This window comes from Nerophis lumbriciformis, linkage group LG01, assembly GCF_033978685.3.
Source record: "Nerophis lumbriciformis linkage group LG01, RoL_Nlum_v2.1, whole genome shotgun sequence".
NCBI classification, from domain to species: Eukaryota; Metazoa; Chordata; class Actinopteri; order Syngnathiformes; family Syngnathidae; genus Nerophis; species Nerophis lumbriciformis.
The window spans coordinates 16,889,707-16,911,775 of NC_084548.2; the positions used below are offsets into that span (position 1 = coordinate 16,889,707).

Here is a 22,069-nt window from a genome sequence, read left to right on the forward strand (position 1 = left end):
CGAACATGTTGAATAGAGAAACTGGACATTTTGATCCATCATGTTGTATGCATGCATGTTCGAAATAAACTCAAACTCAACAAGCTTTTGCCATATACCACCGTTTACTTCCATCCATCCATTTTACTACCGCTTGTCCATGTCGGGGTGGCGGGTGGTGTGCTGGAGCTTATAAAAGGCGACTTATATTGATGACAAACATTTGATTCTACCTCTGAAGTCATTCTCCTTGCGGCTTGTAAACATCCGGGGGAGAAACCTGTTTTTGGAATGAAAAACAAAAATGTTGTTCGGATAATGGTTTAGTCAATATGACATGTCACGTTAGCCTCCATATTGCCGAACAGTCTCCTAGCATACATGGCAGTAGACTGTGGTTAATTGCTATATGTTTTTAAGCAAGTCCCATGTAAGTAGTTTCATTAAAACTTACATTAGAGTGAATTCGGGTTGCCAAAAAACAACAACAATGAGAGCAATAGTGAGTTGAAGACTTAAATAGAAGTCATATACGAAGATGTGTTGTTTTGCTAGCTTTCAGACGAGGTCGGCGAAGGGGCGCCAATTCCTGAGGGCCAATCAACAAGAAAACAAAACCCTACGTCATCAAAATTACCGTAAGATACAAAATAATGCCCTTTCTAAACTTCCCAAGTCTTAAAATGTATATATTCAGTGTTCTAACAATGCTAAAATCGAAATATATGAAATTTCATTTAGGTACTATTCATGCCATCCCATTGTAAAGTCATACTAAGTCTGGTAAAAATTGTGCATTTATGAGTGTTATGGTTATTACGGTAATGCGACGTCACTCAACAAGGCTTATATAACACCCATACCTCTATTATTGATGGATGGATGGTACTAGACATCAGAAATGTGATCACGTTTTTTTATTACACAAATAAACGTATTTATTTGAGGTTAGTAGCAAATTACAAAAACATTTGAATTACTTCAAATAGTATTTATCCACCGGCTTTACAAATTTAGAGAATATATATACATTTCTTATATTTACTGAATTCATACCTGTGTTGAATTAGTCATTTTATTTTGCGAAATAAATATTGAACAAAAGTGCTTTCATTTCCACTTGATACTGTATATGCAACATTGAATTTTTAGTGAGCTTAATGCCCATTTAGACAAGGTGCTTTCTAGTGAAGTGCAATATAAAAAGCGTCACAATTAAAACGGGAAACAGCAGTTGTGACATTTATTTGTGGTTAGTAGCAAATTACAAAAACATTTTAAGTACTTCAAATAGTATTTTTCCACCGGTTTTACAAATTTAGAAAATATATATATATTTTTTTTAAACGTTTACTGAATTCCTATCTGTGTTGAATTAGTTATTTTATTTTGTGCAATAAATATTGAACAAAGGTGCTTTAATTTCCACTTGATATATTGAACATGGAATATTTAGTGAGCTTAATGTCCATATACCGGTAGGCAAGGTACTTTCTAGTGAAGTGCAATATAAAAGAGCCACAATTAAAACTGGAAACAGCAATTGTTACATTTACTTGTGGTTAGTAGCAAATTACAAAAAATGTTTAATTTTTTCAAATAGTATTTTTCCACCGGCTTTACAAATTTAGAGATTTTTTTTTTTTTTTAATATAATTACTCAATTGTGTGTGTAATTAGTCATTTTATTTGGTGAAATAAATATTGAAAAAAGGTGCTTTTATTTCCACTTGATATATGCAACATGGAATATTTAGTGAGCTTAATGTGCTTTCAAGGGAAGTGCAAATAAAAAGAGCCACAATTAAAACTGGAAACTGCAGCTATTACATTTATTTGTGGTTAGTAGCAAAGTACAAAAACATTTTAATTACTTCAAATAGTATTTTTCCACCGGCTTTACAAATTTAGAGAATATAATAGATTTTTTTAAATCCATACAAACATTTTCTATATTTCCTGAATTCCTATCTGTGTTGAATTAGTCTTTTTTTTGTGTGAAATAAATATTGAACAAAGGTGCTTTCATTACCACTTGATATATGCAACATGGAATATTTAGTGAGCTTAATGTCCATTTAGACAAGGTGCTTTCTAGAGAAGTGCAATATAAAAAGTGCCACAATTAAAACTGGAAACCACAGTTGTAAATGTTTAGTGTTTGTTAATTTCATTTTGGCAGAGTCTATCAAAGAAGTTATAGGTTTGTAAAAATAAATGTGATTGTGCTACAGTTGTACTACAAAGAAGTCATACATTTTTCAATAAGTGTGTTTTGTGATTAGTAGTGCTAGAGTCTTAAAAAAAGTGAACCATGCTGTCCTCACATTCTTTGGGCACAGTGTGCTTGTAGTTATGACAAACTAACTTATAATTCTGTCCACCATTGTTGTCCCAGTATTCAGCTCCACAGACTTTGTACTGGATGGCAAACTCTAACACCGCTCCAGGCTGCAGGAATGGAGGGACGGGCAGGTGAAATTGGAACACGTCACAGCAGAGTTGACCTTCCCCTTCACAGATCTTTGAGGTGGTGGACACCCACGAGGCCTTAACTTCTGCACAACTCTTCCACTCTGTAAATGAATAGCGGGCCTTCACATCTTTTTTAAAATCCAGATTGAGCACCTGGACGATTCCGATGACGCCAAATTCTAAACACAGGACTCTCTCGAGGCGCACTTTGCGCTTGAAGAGATGGCGCACATACGAAGGATGATCACCGGGCTGGTGGTCAAAAAGTGGCTTTAAATACGGCAATGATATCTCCAAGTGTTTTCCATCTGCTAACTCTGCACCCATTAGCAATCTGAAGCTGACATGATATGGCACAGATGGTTCCTCTCTTGAATCGAAAAGTTTGATGTTCTCCAGGTCGAGGCCCAGGGAGTCAGTAAAGCGTACCCCAACCTGTCTGCATGGCCTCTTCTCCTCTGTGACAGGCGGCAGGGACTGTGACCGTCGGATGATGGATTTCGGCATGGGTTCATAGGAAGAGGTGTGGAGCTCCTGATGCTTTGGCGCAGACCCTCTGGGACCTGGCGGCCGGATGGGAATCGGCCTCTTCTCTGAATCGCTTTTAACGCCCCGTAGCATATCGGTCAGGTTGATGGTCACGCAGGGGTTGGAAAATATTCTGCAAGAGCTGGACAATGTTGTTTCCGGGTCAGAGTTTGTGAGTGAAATCTTCTCTTGTCCAATAAACCAGCTGGGGTCCATTCTGTCAGAAACTGATGCCCTGCTCACCTGCAAATGATGTTTGGAATCAATTACTGTGTACAAACAGTACAGGCCAAAAGTTTGGACACACCATCTCCTCATTCAATGCGTTTTCTTACTTTCATGACTATTTACATTGTAGATTGTCACTGACGGCATCAAAACTATGAATGAACACATGTGGAGTTATGTACTTAACAAAAAAAGGTGAAATAACTGAAAACATGTTTTATATTCTAGTTTCCTCAAAATAGCCAACCTTTGCTCTGATTACTGCTTTGCACACTCTTGGCATTCTCTCAATGAGCTTCAAGCACACCTGTGAAGTGAAAACCATTTCAGGTGACTACCTCTTGAAGCTCATTGAGAAAAAGCCAAGAGTGTGCAAAAAGTAATGAGAGCCAAGGGTGGCTATTTTGAAGGAAACTGGAATATAAAACATGTTTTCAGTTATTTCACCTTTTTTTGTTAAGTACATAACTCCACATGTGTTCATTCATAGTTTTGATGCCTTCAGTGACAATATACAATGTAAATAGTCATGAAAATATAGAAAACGCATTGAATGAGAAGGTGTGTCCAAACTGTTAGGCCTGTACTGTATATCTAACCATATTTTTACAATTTTCAACATATAATACTTTCGGAACTGTGCGTTTTGCTGTGGTATGTCGTTTGTTGCGGCTACTGCCTAATCCAGGGGTCTCCAACCTGTCGCTCGCAAGCTACCATTAGCTCTCCATGCCTTTCCGAGGAGCTCGCCAGAGGGTTCAAGAAATGTGATGCTTTACAGCAAACAGCTGCTATACGCTAGTTGAACAATCACATACAGTGGTGCCGCAACTTAAGAATGATATGAGATCAGAGTTGTCTTTCAACTAATTGTTATACTGTAAGTTACAAGCAAACATATTAGTTGGCGTAGCAAATGAGACAGTAAACCTCGTAAAATCCGACCAAAACATCTCGTCTTACTTGCTAGCATTAGCTTTTTATAGTGACATCATTTTGTTTTTCCAAGCATAGAAAGGAATAAAGTGAGTGCGAAAGACAGTGCCGAGAAGAAGAAGTGGCTGATATTAATTGAATTAAAGTAATTAAGCCTGGCCGATAAATCGATTTTATCCAAAAATTAAATTTTTGTTGTTGTAGACGATTAAAAAAATACAAAACTGTTTTTCTCTTTATGCTCAGGCATTATTTTTTAGCAAGGAGCTTCCGTAGCTTCCGCCGTCCCCCTTCCTTCATTATGGAGATTTACAAACAAAGAGCTCAACATGGCTATTGCTAAAACAAACAAGAGCGCGGCAATTGTACCAATGAAAAAAATAGCGTTGTCAGTGGTTTGGTTTTGCGGCAACAGGCATGGAACAAATAAATGACTGGACGCTGCAAAGTTTGTATAAATAAATGCAGCAGCACAACAAACTTATTCCAGTGTCTGAAACCGAAACATACAGCTGAGTGCGGGAAATGCAACTCTTTACCAGGCGAACAAGAAAAAAAAAATATACAAACTCACACTAAAAAGTAGCTTACTGTGGCGGAAATATATACAGAGGGTACCATGTAGGATAAGAAAGAGGCACAGTGGGGAAACCTCATTAAAGCGATCGCTCTGCACGTTGCAAAAGATGTGGTCCCCAAACAGTGAAAAATCCTGCCTTTATCCACTTACTAATTTAGAGACCTCTCAATGCTACATTTTTATTTACAGAAGTATTTTATTCAAGACAGAAGATTTAAGTTTGTACTAATCAAACTCCAATGTTGGGGTTATTTATTTGCATGCAATGATATGCTAGAAAGAGTTTCTGCAGCCTCCGTAGCAGAACCTCCAGGTTCTGTCACAGCTTCTTCCCTCAGGCCGTAAGACTCTTGAACACATCAAAATAATCCCCTCAATTGCCCCCAAAAATTGATTAACTCGCTGGAATATAAAGACAATATAAAATACGTCCATAAACGTGGATGCATATGCAAAAGTGTAATATATTTATCTGTACAGTAATCTATTTACAAAGCCCGTTTCCATATGAGTTGGGAAATTGTGTTAGATGTAAATATAAACGGAATACAATGATTTGCAAATCCTTTTCAACCCATATTCAGTTGAATATGCTACAAAGACAACATATGATATGACATTTGATGTTCAAACTGATAAACATTTTTTTTTTTGCAAATAATCATTAACTTTAGAATTTGATGCCAGCAACAAGTGACAAAGAAGTTGGGAAAGGTGGCAATAAATACTGATAAAGTTGAGGAATGCTCATCAAACACTTATTTGGAATATCCCACAGGGGAACAGGCAAATTGGGAACAGGTGGGTGCCATGATTGGGTATAAAAGTAGATTCCATGAAATGCTCAGTCATTTACAAACAAGGATGGAGCGAGGGTCACCACTTTGTCAACAAATGTGTGAGCAAATTGTTGAACAGTTTAAGAAAAACCTTTCTCAACCAGCTATTGCAAGGAATTTAGGGATATCACCATCTACGGTCCGTAATATCATCAAACGGTTCAAATCTGGAGAAATCACTGCACGTAAACAGCTAAGCCCGTGACCTTCGATCCCTCAGGCTGTACTGCATCAACAAGCGACACCAGTGTTTAAAGGATATCACCACATGGGCTCAGGAACACTTCAGAAACCCACTGTCAGTAACTACAGTTGGTCGCTACATCTGTAAGTGCAAGTTAAAACTCTCCTATGCAAGGCGAAAACCGTTCCTCAACAACACCCAGAAACACCGTCGGCTTCGCTGGGCCTGAGCTCATCTAAGATGGACTGATACAAAGTGGAAAAGTGTTCTGTGGTCTGACGAGTCCACATTTCAAATTGTTTTTGGAAACTGTGGACGTCGTGTCCTCCGGACCAAAGAGGAAAAGAACCATCCGGATTGTTATAGGCGCAAAGTTGAAAAGCCAGGATCTGTGATGGTATGGGGGTGTATTAGTGCCCAAGACATGGGTAACTTACACATCTGTGAAGGTACCATTAATGCTGAAAGGTACATACAGGTTTTGGAGCAACATATGTTGCCATCCAAGCAACGTTACCATGGACGCCCCTGCTTATTTCAGCAAGACAATGCCAAGCCACGTGTTACATCAACGTGGCTTCATAGTAAAAGAGTATGGGTACTAGACTGCATTACAACTTAAGCTGTACATCAAGCAAGAATGGGAAAGAATTCCACCTGAGAAGCTTAAAAAATGTGTCTCCTCAGTTCCCAAACGTTTACTGAGTGTTGTTAAAAGGAAAGGAGGCCATGTAACACAGTGGTGAACATGCATTTTCCCAACTACTTTGGCATGTGTTGCAGCCATGAAATTCTAAGTTAATTATTATTTGCAAAAAAAAAATAAAGTTTATGAGTTTGAACATCAAATATCTTGTCTTTGTAGTGCATTCAATTGAATATGGGTTGAAAATGATTTGCAAATCATTGTATTCCGTTTATATTTACATCTAACACAATTTCCCAACTCATATGGAAACAGGGTTTGTATTTATATCTGCACCTTATTGCTCTTTTATCCTGCACTACAACGAGCTAATGCAACAAAATGTTGTTCTTATCTGTACTGTAAAATTCAAATTTGAAAGACAATAAAAGGAAGTCTAAGTCCCTAAAACTGATGATTTGGCTTCTCCAGTTTAGTTTTGACCTAAGCTCCTCCTGGTACTGCAGTCCTGTATAAAGACGCTCGCGTATAATAAAGCAACTTTTGGTCCTTTTAATCTAGCCGCACTGCCGTGTCATTCTTCTGTCCGGACGAGGATGACAAGACCAGCAATACACTTCAAGTACTTTCGTTTTGTAGAAGTAGCTCTCCCAAGAGAAAAGGTTAGAGACCCCTGGCCTAACCTAAATGCTTGCAAATGATGCTTTAAAGTGACAGTGTGCAATATTGCGGCTAATAACATTACATATCCAATGCAGGAAACACAAAAGTGGGCGTGTATTGTGAGGACGTGCAAGGCTGCATGAAAGTTCACGAAGCACAGGCGTTCTTTTTCTCACCATACAAGCGTAGAAGTACATCTGCATTTTACGCTGCAGTCGAGGCTTGCTCCTCCATGTTCGTGTGTTTGTCTGGCCGACAATAACACAGCTTAGTGAGCGTCTCCATAGCTCTCAGACAACAGGAGTTTCCTTCGTGGACGAGCAGCTCCCTTGAAGAAAGCTGTTAGGAAGCGTCCTCGGGAGCGTCAGTACATCTGGGTGATGTAGTTTTAGTAAATCACAACAAGCATCTGCAATCCAAATATAGTCTGATTTCATACACATGTATACCCATCTGCGTCTTAAGTAAACTTTAGCAACTCTTTACCAACGACAAAGAAAACCATTAATAGATTTAATGGTTGACGTTAAAGTGAAGCTTTGAACATCAACTACAAGTCCCATAATGCACTGGTGCTGATGACGTCAGCGCGAGTGGTGGTGTCGAGCCAGTCAGGGGCAGGTAAACAAACCTGTCCGCGACTGGGACGGCGAGCCAAACAAAGCGAATTACCCGTATGACAGTGGTGGTTTTTTTTTTACATTAATGGCGATGGCAGATACGTACGAAAGGCGTATTATACGTCTGTTGTGCCGCGGCTTCAATGGAATCAAAGACAATGTGTTGCCTGGGAGAAGCGACTAAGAAAGACGGAAGCGGCGCGTTGTCTGCAAGCAGCTGTCGACACTGACGCAGGATGCACTGCAGCACTTTTGGCAAAATGGATGTTTACTGCCTCGTTCTCAGAGTGGAGCCTCCGATTCTCCGTTTCAGACCGAGCGTGAGTTAAATCTCGTCCTCAAATGACCGCCACCGAACTGCAACATGGGGCCCATCATACAGGAGCGCGCAGCATCCACGACGCTGGAACACGTCGTTTGCAAGGAGAAGGTCCGAGTGAAAAACACTGAAAATAGCGGACCTAACACCAGGTAGACCTCGCTTATGTGCACTTGGAATTAGGGATGTCCGATAATGGCTTTTTTCCGATATTCCGATATTGTCCATCTCTTTAATTACCGATATCGACCGATGCCGATATCAACCGATACCGATATATACAGTCGTGGAATTAACACATTATTATGCCTAATTTGGACAACCAGGTATGGTAAAGATAAGGTCATTTAAAAAAATAAATTAAATAAGATAAATAAATTAAAAACATTTTCTTGAATAAAAAAGAAAGTAAAACAATATAAAAACATTTACATAGAATATAGTAATTAATGAAAATGAGTAAAATTAACTGTTAAAGGTTAGCACTATTAGTGGACCAGCAGCACGCACAATCATGTGTGCTTACGGACTGTATCCCTTGCAGACTGTGTTGATCTATATCAGGGGTCCCCAAACTTTTTGACTCTGGGGCTGCATTGGGGTAAAACAATTTGGCCGGGGAACCGCGCTATATATATATATATATATATATATATATATATATATATATATATATATATATATATATATATATATATATACGTGTATATGTATATATATATGTGTATATGTATGTATATATATATATATATGTGTATATGTATATGTATATATGTGTATATGTATATATATATATGTGTATATGTATGTATATATATATGTGTATATGTATGTATATATATGTGTGTGTGTGTGTGTGTATATATATATATATATATATATATATATTTATATATATATATATATATATAAAATATGTAAATGTGTGTGTGTGTGTATATATGTATATGTAAATGTGTATATATGTGTGTGTATATGTCTATGTATATGTCCATGTATATATATATACTGTATATATACATATGTATATGTGTATATATGTATATAAATATGTATATGTGTATATATGTATATGTCTGTATGTGTGTATATACTGTATATAAATATATATATATATATATATATATATATATATATATATATATATATATACTGTATATATATATTCCTTGCGCACTAATTGACTTAAAGAGCACACTTGCTGCATGTCACGTTATCGATGGTAAAATGCCTTTTTAGACAATATGATTTGCCTGAGTGGCTAGGAGACGGTAGAAAATGGACTAGTAAGGACAAATTAAATAAATAAATAAATAAAAACAATTTTTTTTTTTTAACTTGGGACTTCCTGCGGGCCGGATTTTGGACGCTGGGGGGCCCAATCCGGCCCGCGGGCCGTAGTTTGGGGACCCCTGATCTATATTGATATATAATGTAGGAACCACAATATTAATAACAGAAATAAACAACCCTTTTGTGTGAGTGAGTGTGAATGAGTATAAATGGGGGAGGGAGTTTTTTTGGGTTGGTGCACTAATTGTAAGTGTATCTAGTGTTTTTTATGTTGATTTAAAAAAAAAAAACATACCGATAATAAAAATAAAAAAAACAATACCGATATTTTCCGATATTACATTTTAAAGCATTTATTGGCCGATAATATTGGCAGGCCGATATTATCGGATGTCTCTACTTGGAATGCATTTTAAAGATTGAGATCAAGATGGCCGTGTTGGATCTTGTTCGCACAGTTTGAAGAAAGGCAAGCAGATGAAGAAAGCAGCGGGCCAAGGGAAGAGTGGCCAGGCAGGACCGAGTCAGGATCAAAACAACGTGGGAGCAGTGCAGAAGGTAAATGCATGACTGATATCAGGCCCGGCCCTAACCAATCTGGCGCCCTAGGCAAGATTTTAGGTGGCGCCCCCCCACATCGGCAGTGAAGTGTATATACTCACAAGAACCCGAATAGCTTTGTCTTTGACCTTTTTTTTTTACTTACAACTATACCTAATATATAAAGGGGTGGAAAGGTGACTATTACCTGCAGGGCAAACATTAGCTAACCAGAAGGCAATAACAATGTAAACAAAAAACACCTGCTTAAAAGATCTAATACAAACATTTATATGCACGTACAACACTTAGAACTTTTAGCATATCAGTATGTGGAATTAAATTATGGAATGGATTAAGTAAAGAAGTAAAAAATTGTACTGATATGATCCAGTTTAAGAGGTTGTTCAAAATAATAGTGCTTACAGAGTACAAAGAAGAAGAATTATGAGAAATACTTTCAACCTTATTGAAAATAAGATATTCTTCATCTCAGAATGTTAATAATGACTGAATTAATTAATTAATTACATATTACAAAGCTGTTGTATACTAATTCATAGATGTTATTTTATTATATAAAAAGGTCAGTAAATGATTCTATATATTTGTAAACGCTTTGAAGTGGGAAAGGGGTAAGATTAAATAAGCTTTGCTTCTTCCTACTCCTTTTCGGGCATGATGTCAAATGAAATGATATGAAATTGTGTGATGTGTTATGATGTAAGTGTGTTCATGTTCGAAATAAACTAAAGAAAGAAAGAAATGTCCCTGAGGAATGTAAGGTGGGAGTACTGTAATTACCTAACGTTACATTATTATTTTCCAAAACAATTTAGCCCCCTCCACAATATTAACCCGACGTTAAAACAGAACTAGCTATTTATTGATTAGCAATTGCCGAATCATGTAACATTAGCTTAATGCTAAAAAGCCAGGTTACTATCACATTCTGTAACAGACAAATAATTTCATGTAGGCTAACGTTACCTACCTGCTACCTCTGTCTTTTCTCGTTTCTCCTCCTCTTCTTTTCTCTTTTTTCTTCCCTGGGCACCTGACAGTTTTGGCATCTTGTGTTGATTTTTTGATGTGGTGACGTCCAAAAAGAGTCATGATACGGGAAGGGAGGGGGCGCACCGTGCGGGGGGAGGAGGGGGGGGGGGCGTAATGTTGTAACATATAATATTTCTATTAAATAGGCTTTACTTTGCATTTTAATTAACGTGGGATTATTTTTTGTATTTAGAAATAATAGTACCAACTTCTTTTTTTTTTCTTTTTCTCCAACATTTGTGGCACTGGCGTGGCGCCCCCTGATGGACGGCGCCCTTAGCATTTGCCTATACGGCCTATGCCAAGGGCCGGCCCTGACTGATATTGTGAAATGTGTTATGTTTGTACTAAAATAAGTTTATTTCACAGGGTTCACAGCCGAGGAGTTCCAGGTTGAAAGCTGGCACCTCTCGGAATACAAGCAAATTATCCAGGTATTGTTGTGAGGGCTCTGTTTTGGGTACAGTCAGGCACCACATTGTGGGCAAGGAAAAACTCACCGATTAAATAGTGTCTTTAATTTAAATGCAAATGCTCTAATCCAGTGGTTCTTAACCTGGGTTCGATCGAACCCTAGGGGTTCGGTGAGTCGGTCTCAGGGGTTCGGCGGAGCCTCCGCCACGAAGGTAAAGACACATCCGACTTATCGTGTAAATAAAAACTTCTCCCTATCGGCGTATTATGGATACCCCCAAACAATGTTCCCTCTAATTTTCCATCTGATTTGCAGGTTTTTTGATTGATTGATTGAAACTTTTACTCGTAGATTGCAAAGGAAGAGAATACATTATATAAAACAGTACAGTTTACACAGTACAGTACATATTACATACAATTGACCACTAAATGGTAACACCCGAATAAGTTTTTCAACTTGTTTAAGTCGGGGTCTATGTTAATCAATTCATGGTAATGTGTGTAATTTGTTGTGAGATTATGCACTGTGTTGGGTTTGTTCTATGAACAAGGTGATGTTCATGCACGGTTCATTTTGTGCACCAGTAAAAAAACATGACTTTTTCTTGAATTAAAAAAAAAAAAAAACATTTTATTTTTCACTAAAGAAGGGTTCGGTGAATGCGCATATGAAACTGGTGGAGTTCGGTACCTCCAACAAGGTTAAGAACCACTGCTCTAATCAGAAGAGTGGATCGTGAGATCGACAGGCGGATCCGTGCGGTGTCCTCAGTATTGCGGACGCTGTATCGATCCGTTGTGGTGGTGAAGAAGGAGCTGAGCCGGAAGGCAAAGCTCTCAATTTACTGGTCGATCTACGTTCTCATCCTCATGAGCTTTGAGTTATGACCGAAAGGACAAGATCATGAGTTTCCTCCGCCGGGTGGCGGATCTCTCCCTTAGAGATAGGGTGAGAAGCTCTGTCATCCGGGAGGAGCTCAAAGTCAAGCCGCTGCTCCTCCACATCGAGAGGAGCCAGACGAGGTGGTTCGGGCATCTGGTCAAGATGCCACCCGAACGCCTCCCCAGGGAGGTGTTTAGGGCATGTCCGGCCGGCAGGTGGCCACGGGGAAGACCCAGGACACATTGGGAAGACTTATGTCTCCCGGCTGGTCTGGGAACGCCTCGGGATCCCCCGGGAGGAGCTGGACGAAGTGGCTGGGGAGAGCTTCTCTGCTTAGGCTGCTGCCCCCGCAACCCGACCTCGGATAAGCGGAAAAAAAATGGATGGATGGATTCTCTAATCACTTGATACATGTTGCTCATTGAGATGATAACAGAAAGGGAGTAATTCGCTTTCATAAAAATGTTACCATCTAATACTTCTTGGTCAAATTGATTTGCTGTGATAATATTAAAAACCTCATTTGGAGTCCTTCTTACCTTCTAGTTGAAGGCTTGTACTGTATTTGCATTTGAAGTACATGCAGTATTGTCCATGTAAACACATGCTTTGTATGATTACTTCCGTTTTGTTTAATAGTCCAGTATAGAGTATTTTGATTTTGTATGGTAATCCTCCATATTGGACACCACATGTATTAATTAATTAAGCAAAGAATGAAAACAATATTCTTGTCACTACCCGCCCAGTACCAAAACACCCGATGACTACATCACTTCCTGTCAATTTATTTTACGGCAATTATGTTCGTTCAGTGTTTTCAAGGTTTTCTTTTTATCCATCCATTTTCTACCGCTTGTCCCTTTCGGGCTGGCGAGGGGTGGGTGCTGGAGCCTATCTCAACTGCATTCAGGCAGAAGGCGGTTTACACCCTGGACAAGTTATGTCACATAAAATTGTGCATACAAAACAAACTTTTTTAAGGATACAGTATTTATTTTAAAACTACAGATCCGTGCAGAAACTTGAACGATGTGCTCAGCACCCTTAAATGGCAAATAAATCAAATAAATAAATCTGCCGCGAGGCCAGGACTCCCTTGAAAATGAGGTTCTTAATCTCGGTTAAATAAAGGTTGAATAAAAATAAATTAAAAATACATATTTTTTTACTACTTTATTTACATCAAATACATCAATTCACAATATTGACAATTTAAAATTGTAGTTTTTGTCAAGCCGCAAACAAAGATTTGAATTAAGTGCCTCGTTTTGAAAAAAATCTATATTTAAAAAATAAATTACGGGAGTCAGTGGCGCCATCGTGTGTCACTCATTGCAAAGACAGAAGATAAAAAGTAGTTGCAATTGCAGCGCAAATACTCCTGTTTTTTTTAATCTACCCCTTAAGTTTTATATTCTAATTATCTTTTATTACTCATATTTGTATTAAATAAATGATAAATCATTGATGAAACATTCAAATATCACAGCATGTGACGTCGCAGACGCTCTTGTCAGAAATATTTCCAAAAAGGAAGCGTATTCGCGCATGCGTAGATTACCCAAATAAAGGTAAAAATATTTATTGAAATGGATTATACTGAAATTATAATTATAAGATCACAATGTCGCACTGTAGGCTAACACAGTTTAATAAACATATTAATATTTATTTTATGGTTTTATTGTTTTTGCCCCCCACAATGACACGTGAGGGTCTTCCTCACCTGCCTACCCTGACGGCACATCCCTCATACATACATACATACATACATACGCAAAAAGAAAAAAGTTTGTCACGTATCTAAATTCCAATTAAACACTTAACAACTTTTTTATGCAATAAAAGTTAGTATTATGCTCATCATTTTTTGTTCGTTTTTTTCACGTGGGTATATTTTATTGCACTTTCAGTACCATGACGAATGTAGCTGTCACCTGATTTATTGTGTATATTTATTGTCTATATGTGAAGAGAAGTGATAGCAAAAAACAGAAGAGGCTAATAATAGCTCATTTCCATTGAAGTTGGGAGGTCTGAATAAAACAATACGTAACATAGGGTATTTACATTTGGGCTGAATTAACCAAATGTATTTTAAAAACTGCAGAATTTTGCTTTATTTCCCATTCTTGTCTTTTATTTCTCTCCTGGCTGCCTGGTTTATTTACATGGAGCCATGGTGCCGTGTTTCTCATTGTGTGTGGCAAGAGACCGCAATAATAGGGATGGGTTAAACTAATTTGCATTTGGTTGGGTAGTCTCAGGCGTTCCCAGTTTGATTAAAATAGTCACTTTGGCGCATGTCTGCTGATGTCGTGACCCCAAGATATAGAGAAGGAAACCAGCGTGCAGAACACACTTTTTTTTTTTTTAATTGAGAGAGCGAAAAAGCATATACAAAAGGCATGTAGCAGCAGTTACAAATGGTTATGGTGTTAGTTTATTTAGATCGTGCATACAATTAACAATATGATACATCACATGTTTCCAGTTTCTCATTACAGCATGTCCGAAAAGTAGTAGGAGGAAGCACATCTTATTTTTAATCCCACCCCTTTTTGTATCATAGCTATTTCTAACACCTTTGTTTGTACTCAATTAGTAACACAAAATAAGTAAATAAATACCGGTAGACGAATCAGTAAGTAAATAATTTTTAATAAATAAACAACAAATAAAGTTTTCATGAATAAATAGTTAATTGATTTATGGTTCACATTCCGGGATGAATAAGTTGATCTAATTTTCAATAAGGTTCAACATGTTTATCAGGATTCTTCTTTATACTTTGTGAACACTGAGTTTGAACAGTTTCTTAAACTGGATCATATTAGTACTTGGATGACTTCTTAATCCGTTCCATAACTTAATTCCACATACTGACAAAAGACAAATGATCCAGCGCTGGTGGGAAGCAACAGGTGAACCTAAATAGACCTTATTAGAAATAGAAAACGGGTGTGCCAGCAGGAAACTAAACAGAAAGTGAAGGTACAGCAAAACAAGGATTCCAACACAAAGTAGAAGTAAAATAAGAGCGCCAGGACAGGAAAAGATACAGAACACAGGAAACTAACCAAGTACAAATTGTCATGTGGGCTCATGACAAAAACAACTCCATCATTAAGGTTTTGTAGTAAAATATGTTCTATTCTATAATCCATTCATTTACAAAATAATCTTACTCATCTCACCATATGAAATGTAACTTACTTCAGTGTTTTTCAACCACTGTGCCGCGGCACACTAGTGTACCGTGAGATACAGTCTGGTGTGCCGTGGGAGATTATGCAGTTTCACCTATTTGGGTTAAAAAATATTTTTTGCAAATCAGTAATTATAATCCGCAAATAATGTGCCGTTGTTGAGTGTCGGTGCTGTCTAGAGCTCGGCAGAGTAACCATGTAATACTCTTCCATGCCTTCCATATCAGTAGGTGGCAGCAGGTAGCTAATTGCTTTGTAGATGTCGGGACCATGTCCTGTGAGACGACAATGGTTTGTCGTGATCACAATATGCACACGACAGCGGGAGGCAGCGTGCAGGTAAAAAAGGTGTCTAATGCTTAAACCAAAAATAAACAAAAGGTGAGTGCCCCTAAGAAAAGGCATTGAAGCTTAGGGAAGGCGATGCAGAACAAAACTAAAACTGAACTGGCTGCAAAGTAAACAAAAACAGAATGCTGGACGACAGCAAAGACTTAATGTGGAGCAAAGACAGCGTGACATGACAATCAACAATGTCCCCACCAAGAAGGATAAAAACCACTGAAATATTCTTGATTGCTAAAACAAAGTAGATGCGGGAAAATATCGCTCAAAGGAAGACATGGAACTGCTGCAGGAAAATACCAACAAAACAGGAAAAGCCGCCAAAATAGGAGCGCAAGACAAGAACTAAAACACTACACACAGGAAAGAGCTATAGTGATGCATGGTTAGGAGAGATTTTAAATGCTTTAAAATGTAATATCGGAAATTATCGGTATCAGGTTTTTTTATTGTCGGTATCTGTTTTTTTATTTATTTATTTATTTTTATTTGTATTAAATCAACATAAAAAACACAAGATACACTTACAATTAGTGCACCAACCCAAAAAACCTCCCTCCCCCATTTACACTCATTCACACTCAAAAGGGTTGTTTCTTTCTGTTATTAATATTCTGGTTCCTACATTATATATCAATATATATCAATACAGTCTGCAAGGGATACAGTCCGTAAGCACACATGATTGTGCGTGCTGCTGGTCCACTAATAGTACTAACCTTTAACAGTTAATTTTTACTCATTTTCATTAATTACTAGTGTCTATTTAACTGTTTTTACATTGTTTTACTTTCTTTTTTATTCAAGAAAATGTTTTTAATTTATTTATCTTATTTTATTTTATTAATATTTTAAAAAAGGACCTTATCTTCACCATACCTGGTTGTCCAAATTACTGTGTTAATTCCACGACTGTATATATCAGTATCGGTTGATATCGGTATCGGTAATTAAAGAGTTGGACAATATCGGATATCGGCAAAAAGCCATAATCGGACATCCCTAATGGTTGGTTATGGTTTAAAGTCATATCCAACAATTGCGACAACGACTTTTTACTGTCAACTGAGTTTCATTTTTTTAATGATTTCTTCTGGTGGTGTGCCTCCGGATTTTTTCAATGAAAAAAATGTGCCTTGGCTCAAAAAAGGTTGAAAAACACTGACTTACTTCACTGAGTATTATGTATTTATTATTTTTATTGTGATTACTTATGGAGTATATTGTGAATAAATTGAGAACAGGAAGTGAAGAAAAGTTTTAGCAACTGTTATGTACCGTATTTTTCGGACTATAAGTCACAGTTTTTTTCAGTTTGGCCGGGGGGTTGCGACTTACACTCAGGAGCGACTTATGTGTGAAATTATTAACACATTACCGTAAAATATCAAATAATATTATTTAGCTCATTCACGTAAGAGACTAGACGTATAAGATTTCATGGGATTTAGTGATTAGGAGTGACAGATTGTTTGGTAAACGTATAGCATGTTCTATATGTTATAGTTATTTGAATGACTCTTACCATAATATGTTACGTTAACATACCAGGCACGTTCTCAGTTGGTTATTTATGCCTCATATAACATACACTTATTCAGCCTGTTGTTCACTATTCTTTATTTATCTTAAATTGCCTTTTAAATGTCTATTCTTGGTGTTGGGTTTTATCAAATAAATTTCCCCAAGAAATGTGACTTATACTCCAGTGCGACTTATATATGTTTTTTCCTTCTTTATTGTGCATTTTCGGCCGGTGCGACTTATGCTCCGAAAAATTCGGTAAAAGAAAAGGGGTAGGATTAAATAAGCTCTGCTTCTTCCTACTCCTTTTCGAACATCCTGAAAAGAGAAACTGGAAATTGTGATGTATCATGTTGTATGCTTGCATGTTCGAAATAAACTCAATAACGACATTTAGGATTTTCAAACCTAACATACTCCGGCTTCCTCCCACCTCCAAAGACATGCACCTGGGGATAGGTTGATTGGCATCACTAAATTGACCCTAGTGTGTGAATGTGAGTGTGAATGTTGTCTGTCTATCTGTGTTGGCCTTGCGATGAGGTGGCGACTTGTCCAGGGTGTACCCCGCCTACCGCCAGAATGCAGCTGAGATAGGCTCCAGCGACCCCCCGCGACCCCAAAAAGGGAAAAAGCGGTAGAAAATGGATGGATGGACATAGAATATTAAAGAAACAACAACCCTCTTCTTCCCTCCACACTCATGTTTGTGTCTTTCTCACAGCCCAGCAGAGGAGCAAAATGTCCGTCATGTGAACGTGCTCCGACACGAGGAGAGGAGGACGTCCCACTGCAGCACACCGCTACAGCAGAATCATCACCGGGGGATGGGTAAAAATCGCCACGCTCTCTCTCTCCCGCTGTCCCCTATATCAGGACTTCGACACATGCCGGAGCACCCGTTGACGCATTCCCCCACTCCTATCCTCGAGGCCCTTCACGACCCCTACAAGGTTGACGACAGCGACAGTGCCAGTGACCTGTCCGACTCGGAGAGGCTGCCTGTGCTGCCGTCGCCATGCACTCCGTGCACACCGCCTCATTTGAACCTCAGAGCCGAAGTCATCAGCTGTAACGACTTTCCACCGGACATCCCAGGACCACATGGGGACTGCGGCGGCGGTGAAGACAAGAACGAGAGTGAGACACCTACCCACTCTTACCCAGACTTTCTGCCGCCGCCCTTCAACACCTGGAGCCTTAGACAGCTTGCGGTGTTTCTTCACACAGAGGGTCGTGGTGCTCCCAGGCCCAAGCCGGTGAGGCCTTTGGAGAGGTTCCTGGAGAGACTACTGCAGCTGGAGTGGCTCCAGATCCAAACAGTGCAGACAGAAATCAGCCGTCCGCCTGGAAGACCGCAGGTCACAGCAGGTCACTCACCCAGACCTCACACAGCTCCATCATCACGACTGAATTCCCCAAAGGGGCCGCGACAGAGCCAGCGAGCCTTCCCGTGCGTCATCAATCCACCATCGCCTGCCTCTGCTGCCACCCAACACCAGCTCTCCCGCCTCCCGGTGTGCCCACACTGTCACCTTCGCTATCCGCTGTGTAACGGGAGTTGTTCAGCCTACGCCTACCAGCGCCACTCGCGTCTCAGCCCACTGCTGGAGCGTAGAACCCGCCCGGGTGCACCCATGAAGAGAAGTTGCAGTGAGACGCAAGAAGCTACCAAAGAAGGTAGGGGCCAAGGAGCACAAGGCGCAGGCGGGGTGCAGTTTCCTTTGAGCCCCTCAGTTGGAAGGCGCCATCTCAGGCACATGCAGGCAGTAGGCAACGTCAGAAAGCAAGCGCAGGAATCTGCAACAACCCCAAATGGTAAAAGTCATATGAAGAAGAGCCGAGTCAGAGCTAACTCTGTGACCGATGTTAAAAAGGACCAGAGTGCGGTCAAAGCAGTCGGAGCAGACAAACGGGTTCTTGGGTCTAGTAAGAAAGAGGCCAAGAAATCAGAGAAGGAGGCAGGAGACCAGCCGTCAAAGCCCACCGTAAAAAAATCTGCTAAAGAACCACAGTCTATCTCCAAGGCTCCACCCAATGGTGGCAAAACAAAAAATGTCCAATCTGCTGCTAAGTAACGCTTCTCGCCCTGTAGTGCTTTACTCCCGTGGTCACCTGGCATGCTAGCTTCAACCTAAGCTCGCTCTCTGTGTAATACTAACATGTTATAATGTTATGTCGCAGTCATGTAACAATATAACCATCAGGACCTTTAAAGCACATGACATGAAACAGTAATTTAAGATCACAATGTTGCACTGTAGGCTAAATGGACGTTATTATGTATTGCCTCCAAAATCTGAATACTCAGCTTCATGTAATTGGACCCAAACTGCACAGCATAGCCATTTCTTGTAATGCTAATAATGTTGAAAATGAAATGGGCATCTAGTGGCCAGCTTTCAGCATAAGTTCCATCGTGAAGGTTACCAGCAACTGATATATTTCCATCACTAAATATGATAATAGACATCCATTACCAGTGGAGATCTTAATGTGGAAATGTTTTTGTTTTCATTGCTTTATTGTTCTATTTATTATTTTTTATTGCTTCAGTTTGCTCTTTGATGCCTCATTTTTATGACGTGTTACTTGTGTTCATTGCAACTTTGTCTGAAAAGCGGGTTTATGAAGAAATGGCAGCAAGCTGCAGGAAAGAATGCAATAGTTTTACATTTTTGTTGAAAAGGGCTTTTTGTGTATTAACCCGCTTGGATTGTTGTCTTTGAAAAATATGAAATATATTTTGCATAGAGCTGAGCTCTTTCGAATTTAAAGACGGTGTAATGTTTGCTATGAATGTAAATGCATATTTTTCCAAATTTTATACACCATAGTTCTATTTATGTATGTGTTTGTTGTGGTTGACCTGTATTTATTATTGTCATCATTATGTTTACATCAGAATCAGTTGTCATACTTATGAGATAAACATTTAGTAAAAGACATAACAAAACCGTATGTCTACTGTGCTGAATAATTATGAATCCAAATTACTGTAGTAATGGATGAAGCAGTATTTTGCGCAGTGGTTTGAGATAAGAGCTGTTGTTACGCTTTGAGTTGCAAGCAAACATTTTAGTTACAAGCATCCCTGCCATTAATTGGCGTAGCAAATGTCACAGTGAACCCCGTAAGATCCGCCAAAAACATCTGGGGCCGTATTTATCAAGCGTCTTAGAGTGCCATTTTACACTTAAGTCCTGAGAATTTGCGAAATTTAGTCCTACTCTCAAATTTAAGAATAAAAGCTATTTCTCAACTTTCTTAAGTCTCGGAATCACTCCTACTCTCCACGATATTTAAGAGACCTTCAGAGGTGTCCTAAGTGGTTAGGAGATGCCAGCGGGGGATGGCACTGGGGCGAGAGAGACGTGCGCGAACGATCAGGTAGCGGAAGGATGTCCTGGCTTTGTTTGATGACGAGCAGCTGATCAAACGGTATCGTTTAGACAGAGCGGGTATTATTTTTGTCACAGATTTAATAAGGGGCGTCATCTCATCAGCAACATCACGCAGCAGAGCTTTCACAGCAGAACTAAAGGTCATCACAATGCTTCGATATCTCGCCACTGGGAAAATGAATTGGAAAGAAAAGGAAACATTTATTTTTGATTCATTGCCAATATTGTTTGTTTGTTTTGTATTATTTTGTAGTTTATTGTCAAAATATACACTCCCATTGTCCACTTAAATATTTCTAAGATATTTCTTTATTCTTAGACAAGGGATTCCCTTCCGTGATTGGTCATTTCTATGGACACAGAAATGACGTCACCTAAAATTCCGTTTACGGCACATAGTAATGTCGTAATTCAGCTCTGAGTGTGACACTTAAGATTCAGTCCTACACTTTGCTGAAAGTGTGAGTAAGACGCTTGATAACTAATTTTTAAGTGCAGCTTTCAGCGAAGAATTTCTTTACTCATACGTCAACTCTTAGCAGACTTCTTAGGAGTAATTCTAAGACGCTTGATAAATACGGCCCCTGGTCTTACTTGCGAGCATTAGCTTAGAGCTACAGATCGACATCATTTTGTTTTTCAAACATGGGAAGAAAGAAACTTCTGTGTACAGGACAGTGCTAAGAAGAATCAGATCACAGTCATTGAATTAAAAAAAGGAAATCATTGAAAACGCGTTGCTAACTTGGTGAAGCAATTTGAGCGTCACCATACTGAAACAGAATTTGTAACGCCAGCCAATAATGTTGAAATTGTATCTCAACGGCGGACATTTATCCACGAAAATATGGAAAATCTGCGTGTTTTGATGGAGAAGCAGCTGGAATGAGAGACCGTAGAAGTCCACTCTCTAAGGTAAACACTACATTATTATTGCATTACTTCATAAAACTACTGTAATTGTTAGTAGGGGGGGGGGGGGGGGTTGTTATGGTATTTTTATTTATTTATTTATTTTTTTGTCATAAAGAAATACAATCACGTGTGCTTACGGACTGTATCCCTGCAGACTGTATTGATCTATATTGATATATACTGTATATATTGTGTTTTTTATGTTGGTTTAATAAAAAATAAAATACTCTTTTTTTTTTAAATTAATTTATTAATTTATTTTTTCTTGTGCGGCCCGGTACCAATCGGTCCACGGACCGGTACCGGGCCGTGGCCCGGTGGTTGGGGACCACTGATGTAATGGATAGGAATGTCTGATGCTGGATGTCAATAAAAATTAAAATGAAAAAAAAAAAAGAAAGACGTCTTTTCATATAGGAGATTATAATCAAAGTTTACATACAGCATTAAAGAAAAAAGCCAAAAGACACCAAAACGCATCAA

The 22,069-nt window shown here is 38.8% G+C and overlaps 3 protein-coding genes across 5 annotated transcripts in view; 1 reads left to right on the forward strand and 2 right to left on the reverse strand.

Annotated features, from left to right (window-relative positions):
* Nucleotides 1-873, reverse strand: part of sycp2 (synaptonemal complex protein 2) — a 41,708-nt gene extending 40,835 nt beyond the window's left edge. For both annotated transcript variants that reach the window (XM_061976425.1, XM_061976418.1), the window contains exons 1-2: nucleotides 434-873; nucleotides 213-259 (exon numbers count right to left, since the gene is read on the reverse strand). In XM_061976425.1, coding sequence (XP_061832409.1) covers nucleotides 213-224 — 12 coding nt within the window. In that variant the 5' untranslated portion in view covers nucleotides 225-259; nucleotides 434-873. The remainder of the gene's footprint in view (nucleotides 1-212; nucleotides 260-433) is intronic.
* Nucleotides 874-1,824: 951 nt separating this feature from the next.
* On the reverse strand, nucleotides 1,825-7,909 carry ppp1r3da (protein phosphatase 1, regulatory subunit 3Da). Its single transcript, XM_061976473.1, has 3 exons — nucleotides 7,785-7,909; nucleotides 7,235-7,467; nucleotides 1,825-3,225 (listed from the first exon to the last, which is right to left on the reverse strand). The coding sequence occupies exons 2-3, from the start codon at nucleotides 7,259-7,261 to the stop codon at nucleotides 2,278-2,280; spliced, it is 975 nt and encodes a 324-aa protein (XP_061832457.1). The 5' UTR covers nucleotides 7,262-7,467; nucleotides 7,785-7,909; the 3' UTR covers nucleotides 1,825-2,277.
* A 92-nt stretch (nucleotides 7,910-8,001) lies between these two features.
* fam217ba (family with sequence similarity 217 member Ba) lies at nucleotides 8,002-21,620 on the forward strand. 2 transcript variants are annotated; one of them, XM_061976466.1, is made up of 5 exons: nucleotides 8,002-8,149; nucleotides 9,749-9,848; nucleotides 11,256-11,320; nucleotides 17,992-18,407; nucleotides 18,498-21,620. In XM_061976466.1, exons 1-5 carry the CDS (start codon nucleotides 8,043-8,045, stop codon nucleotides 19,343-19,345), a joined length of 1,536 nt encoding a protein of 511 aa, XP_061832450.1. In that variant the 5' UTR covers nucleotides 8,002-8,042; the 3' UTR covers nucleotides 19,346-21,620. The 2 variants fall into 2 exon arrangements, with proteins under 2 accessions (XP_061832450.1, XP_061832444.1); XM_061976460.1 differs by having other exon boundaries at nucleotides 17,992-21,620.
* Nucleotides 21,621-22,069: the final 449 nt, after the last annotated feature.